The 5246-nt window shown below is 51.7% G+C and overlaps 1 protein-coding gene across 1 annotated transcript; it reads right to left on the bottom strand.

Annotated features, from left to right (window-relative positions):
* Positions 1 to 1702: 1702 nt before the first annotated feature.
* Positions 1703 to 3798, bottom strand: LOC308560874 (alveolar macrophage chemotactic factor-like). The gene is made up of 4 exons (XM_081145224.1): positions 3585 to 3798; positions 3314 to 3449; positions 3155 to 3238; positions 1703 to 2825 (listed from the first exon to the last, which is right to left on the bottom strand). The coding sequence occupies exons 1-4, from the start codon at positions 3688 to 3690 to the stop codon at positions 2807 to 2809; spliced, it is 345 nt and encodes a 114-aa protein (XP_081001350.1). The 5' UTR covers positions 3691 to 3798; the 3' UTR covers positions 1703 to 2806.
* Positions 3799 to 5246: the final 1448 nt, after the last annotated feature.

The following is a 5246-nucleotide window of genomic DNA, read 5'->3' as shown; positions in this document are numbered from 1 at the left end:
TTATGGTTTTTGATGTTTCCCCATGATTAGTGTATAATTCATAGGTTCAAACAAACAAACAAAAAGGTACTATTTAAAATAGTAAAAACAGACCTCAGAAGTTTAATATATATATATATTTTAATTTGAGGTATTTTATACTTTCTATATTGTTGAAAAACTGTCAGTAAACCCATCTCTTTGAATCTACTCTCTAGGTTTTTTCATATCTCTGTATCTCTCTATCTCTGTTTCTCTCTCTTTGTGTTACATATATATGCATATATATATGCTAGTAATAAAATAAAATACATTAATTTAATTGATATTTCATGAATAAGGAGATGAAAAGATGTAGAATAACAGATTACATACAGATATCCTAATGACATGTTAGCAATACTAATATATACAAATACATGCCAATATAAGCATGTATAATGTATTAATTTAATTGGGGGGAATGTGTGTATAGGTATACTAATTGGATTACTCTCTTTTTTTGTTGTTTTTGTGCTTTTCCTAAGAATGAGCTATTTACATGAAATTGCTGTTTTAATACTAGAGAGACAGTGGGATTTGTTTGGCCTAGACCAGGCACCTGTTTAAGCATCTACTGTGAGCTAAGCACTGTCCTAGGAAATGAGATGAGCATGATAAACATTTTCTCTGGCCTGATGGGGCTTACAGTGAAGTTGGAATAGACATTAGACACTATAGTCAGGATGGTGACAGAATGTTATAAGGGAAAATAATAAAGTTTTTATGAGAATATAAAAAAGGCATTAATGTGGTGAGGGAGAGGGTCAGAGAGGCAAACTGGCCTCAAAGGAAGGGTGGGAGTCAGCCAGGTGGAAGTGAGGGGTAGGTGTTATAGGTTGAGGGGGCCACATGCGCCACAGGCCTTGTTGGATTACTCACAGGCAAGAAGGAGAAAAGAGGGTAAAGGAATTTAATTTACTTGACACTTACCATGAACCAGGTTATTGATTTTAAGACACCTGAGCCTCTGGATAATTTATTAATTTATTAAGCCAATCTGTGTCAGGTATGGGAGATGAAGAGGGAAGTGAAATATGGTCGATGTTCTGGGAGAGCTCTTAGGAAAGTAGGGCAAGGACACTTCTAAACAAGTAAAAGCAATGCAGTATTTGCCGTTGAAATAAGTTCAAGTATCTAAAAGATGCTATGGAAACGTCAAAATAGAAACCGTGCATTCTGTGAGGAGTGTCAAGGAAAACTTTGTGAAGGAGGTATTGTTCGAGCTGAGTGCAGGAGGATGCGTAAGCTTCCTCCTGGAGGCAGAAGCAGAAAGCCACTGGCAGATCTAGGCCCTCGCAAATGCAAACGCAAACGCACAGATCCGGGGAAGAACTAAACACCTGCCTGCAAAGATGGGAAGGAAAAGTGAGGCTGAAGGAGGAACCGGGAGTTGGACGAGACTGCATGTGATTTGCCGTGATTCCCGACTTATTTCATGCCTGGGGAGTAGGAAGCCAGTCGAGGCTCTAAGGTAAGGAAGTCTCACCTATTAGTGTTTTCTGAAGAACCCAGAGGGCATTGGTCCTATCGAAGGGGTAACTGGAAAGGCTGAACTAAGGCAATGGCTTTGGGAAATAAGGGTCCTTCCTTCTAGACAGAGAGCAGTTAATTTTCAAAATAAGGTAGAATTAAAGAAAAATACTATTTTTATAACAGTATAAGAAGGAAGAAGCAATGTGAGTAAATTTTTTAAATCTTTTATTTTTTTCCAAAGAATGAAAAGTGCTATAAGCCAATGAAATACACAGTTAAAAAGTACAATTTTAACATAGTAAATGTGATGCATCTGTGATTCTTTATAACAAAATGGTCAAATCCTTAAAAGATATAACATAAGCATCTATAAATCTTAGCAGTGCTGTGCATTTTAAAAACAAAAACAAAGTGATGAGTTTATATTCAAATAGCTCACATATATTTTCAAAAATATCAGAGTACAGATCATTAAGATTGCCTTATTCTTAAGAAAACTAAAATAATGTATTTATACAAAAACTAGAAATAAGGAGTTTACCTAAGCAAATATTTAGTGATTAAAATCCTAGTACTCCTAATAAAATAGTTAATAAATACAATATAAAAGTCAAAGCTTAATGAGTAGGTCATGACATTATGCCATACTAAGAAGACATCAAATGTCTAAAGGTGTAGGAAAATAATATATTACTCCTTATAGAATTTAAACATTTCAAAATTCTAAATAAGGGAATATATTCTACATGCATAGCTGTATGATGTGCCCAGCTTTCCAACGCAATATAACTGAAACAGGATCCCAGGGTAAAGAGTAGGGAAATTCTCTAAGCTACTCCTCAAGAAATAATACTAAAATAACTACAATTTCATGGGAAGGGAGGGGTAACAGTTTCTCTTCATATATAGCATTCCAAAAAAATATCAGTCACCTATTAAACCCACAGCCTTTTCAGTAACGTTCTAGGGAACATATTCTAGAAAGAAACTAGTCACCTTGAAAGAATAACCACCAGTGAGTGATTTCTGACTCACTGTTTAGTCAATTACCAAAGGTTTCAATAGCACAGCAGATAAAATAGCAGCAATTAAGTAGCAGTAAATACTATGTAACACACTTCGTAAGCTGAGCAGAAAGCCGCCGGGCAACCCTAGGTCCCTTCTCCCAGGCATCTCCCAGTGGAGAATTCAGGAGGAACCCCAACGCCTCGGAGAAAACCGGCCTCTGCGTTTCGTCTCCGCTGGGACAGAGACCCCAGAAAACTGCTCCGCTGCAGAACTGGGCAGTTTTTCCAGGGCACGATCCTTTCCCTTAGTTTTTCTGCTTTCCACTGTTGAGAAAAAAAATTACATCCGTTTAACCAAATTTCCACACTCCTGTGCACACCAACTCGTTTTCAAACCACCGAGCTTAAGATCAGTAAAGAGCGGAGGGCGGGCTCGGGACTATACTCGCAAACCCGTGCGCCTTAGTCACGGGTCCCGGGGAAGATGGGTGCTCAAGGCCTTCCCCGGACGTTCTGAACAGCTTTCCCTTGGGTCCTGAGCAACCTTTTTTAAAGAATGGGCTGGAGGTGGTAGCCGGGCCCACGCACGGAATCAAGGGCCTTGGCTCCACTCCAAGGGAGGTGAAGCCCGGGAAGATCAAAGTCGCAGGTACCTGTCCAGCATTTTCTGGATGATTTTCTTGATCAAAGGCGCTTCAGTGTCCAGACACACTTGCTTCCCGTTCTTCAAGGTGGCTCTGCGGGAGAAAAGAAAGGAGATGCAGGCGCGCTGGCCTCGGGTGCGACCCAGGCCCGGCCGGGCGCACACTCACATCATCTCCACCCTGGGGCACTGCGGCCCGGCGGGGACCATCTCCAGGCTGCCGATCATTTTGGGGTGGACCTTGGGCGTGAGGGTGAGGCACACGCAGCGCAGCTCTCCGGCTACCACGACCGCGGAGGGACCGGCTGCGGCGAAAGGGAGACAGTTAGAGGCGGGCGCGGGAAGCGCCCCCGGCAGCGCGCGCGGGACCCTGCGCGCCCCGGCTGCGGGGCGGGGGCGGGGGCGAGGGCGGGGGCGGCCCGCGGGCCGGGAGCGCTCACCGCGGGCCCCGGGCGCCGTCAGCAGCAGCAGCAGCAGCGCGAGCAGAGCGCGCAGCCGCCCCGCAGGGCTGGGGACGCGGGCGGCGCTTCCTGGCGGGGGACTCATGGCGGCGGAGAGGCGGCGGGCTCGGCGAGGAGGAGGCGCGGGGTGAAGGTCCGGGCGCTGTGCAGGCCCCGGGCCCGCGCATCCCTTATATCGGCCTTCGCCCCTTGCTCGGGCAGGAAGCTCGGCCGTGGGATGCTCGGGAAATTCCCTGCCGGCGGGGGGGCGGGGGGCGGGAGGAGGCGCCCGGGTCCGGAGCGCGCGGGCGCGGGCGGGGCTGGGGGGCTGCTCCCGCGGGGGGTGGGGCAGTTCTGCGGGGTGTCATCCTCGGGCAGCTTCTGGGGAACAGAGCGCCCTCGGAGGTGCCCCATCTCCATCCAAAGGGGAAGACTGGAACCAAAGCAGCGGGAGGTCTGACTCTGGAAAAGTTTATGGTCTTCCTAATCCCTGATATGTTGTTGTTGTTGTTGTTATTATTATTATTATTACCCAAGAAGTAGGGGCCGCGATTGGGGCCGGCTGCACCGGGAGCCTGCTCTGCTCCTTGCAGGGGGCGGTCTGGGTTTCACACGTTGGTTCATGACCCTTTGAACCTCTGTAGAAGCCCAGACGGTGCGGTGGAAATGCCTGCGCTCCCTCTGCACGTCCGCGGCGGGAACAGGCTCCCAAGCCGGCCGGCGGCTGGAACCCGACCCTGTAACTCTGCAGCCTGGCCCCTGCGCCCTGGAGACCCGGCCCTGCTCCCCCCGACGGCGCTGTGGACTGGGGGCCCAGCCTGCCCCCTGCGCCCTGGAGACCCGGCCCTGCTCCCCCCGACGGCGCTGCGGACGGGGGCCCAGCCTGCCCCCTGCGCCCCGGAGACGCGGCCCTGCTCCCGCGCCCGGTGCCTGCGGACGGGGGGCCCAGCCTGGCCCCTGCGCCCCTGCGCCCTGGAGACCCGGCCCTGCTCCCCCCGACGGCGCTGCGGACGGGACCCAGCCTGCCCCCTGCGCCCTAGAGACCGGCCCTGCTCCCCCCGACGGCGCTGCGGACGGGACCCAGCCTGCCCCCTGCGCCCTAGAGACCGGCCCTGCTCCCCCCGACGGCGCTGCGGACGGGACCCAGCCTGCCCCCTGCGCCCTAGAGACCGGCCCTGCTCCCCCCGACGGCGCTGCGGACGGGACCCAGCCTGACCCCTGAGCCCCGGAGACGCGGCCCTGCTCCCCCCGACGGCGCTGCGGACGGGGGCCCAGCCTGCCCCCTGCGCCCCGGAGACGCGGCCCTGCTCCCGCGCCCGGTGCCTGCGGACGGGGGGCCCAGCCTGCCCTCGCCGGGGCTCCTCCGCCGGGGTCACTGGCCCAGCCCGGAGAGGCTGCGGGCTGACGGGGTCAGGGGCCCATGGGGAAGTCTGCCCTAGAGATTGGAATCCTTTCTGTAGCAAGACGGCACCCACTCCGGCTTCACTCAGACAGCAACATGGAAGGGGAGGGTGACTCACACAAGCCTCTGGAACCATTTACCTTCCTGATCACTGTTGTGACCATGGCCATGTCAACAGGCCGGCTCTGGTCTGCAGCGAGCCCAGAGCTGCCCCCTAAATTTGAGGGGTGAAGAACACCCAGATTTCTCTGCCTCCCCTT

Source organism: Miniopterus schreibersii (genome assembly GCF_964146895.1).
Source record: "Miniopterus schreibersii genome assembly, chromosome: 1".
Taxonomy (NCBI): domain Eukaryota; kingdom Metazoa; phylum Chordata; class Mammalia; order Chiroptera; family Miniopteridae; genus Miniopterus; species Miniopterus schreibersii.
Note: the sequence above shows the minus strand (reverse complement) of the source record. Positions and strands in the feature narration are given on the sequence as shown.

Coding starts and splice junctions, on each gene's coding strand:
- LOC308560874 (XM_081145224.1), bottom strand. CDS start 3,690: ATGAGTCCCCCGCCAGGAAGCGCCGCCCGCGTCCCCAGCCCTGCGGGG. Junction 3,450..3,584: donor GACGGCGCCCGGGGCCCGCG/GTGAGCGCTCCC, acceptor CTTTCGCCGCAG/CCGGTCCCTCCGCGGTCGTG. Junction 3,239..3,313: donor TGCCCCAGGGTGGAGATGAT/GTGAGTGTGCGC, acceptor TTTCTCCCGCAG/AGCCACCTTGAAGAACGGGA.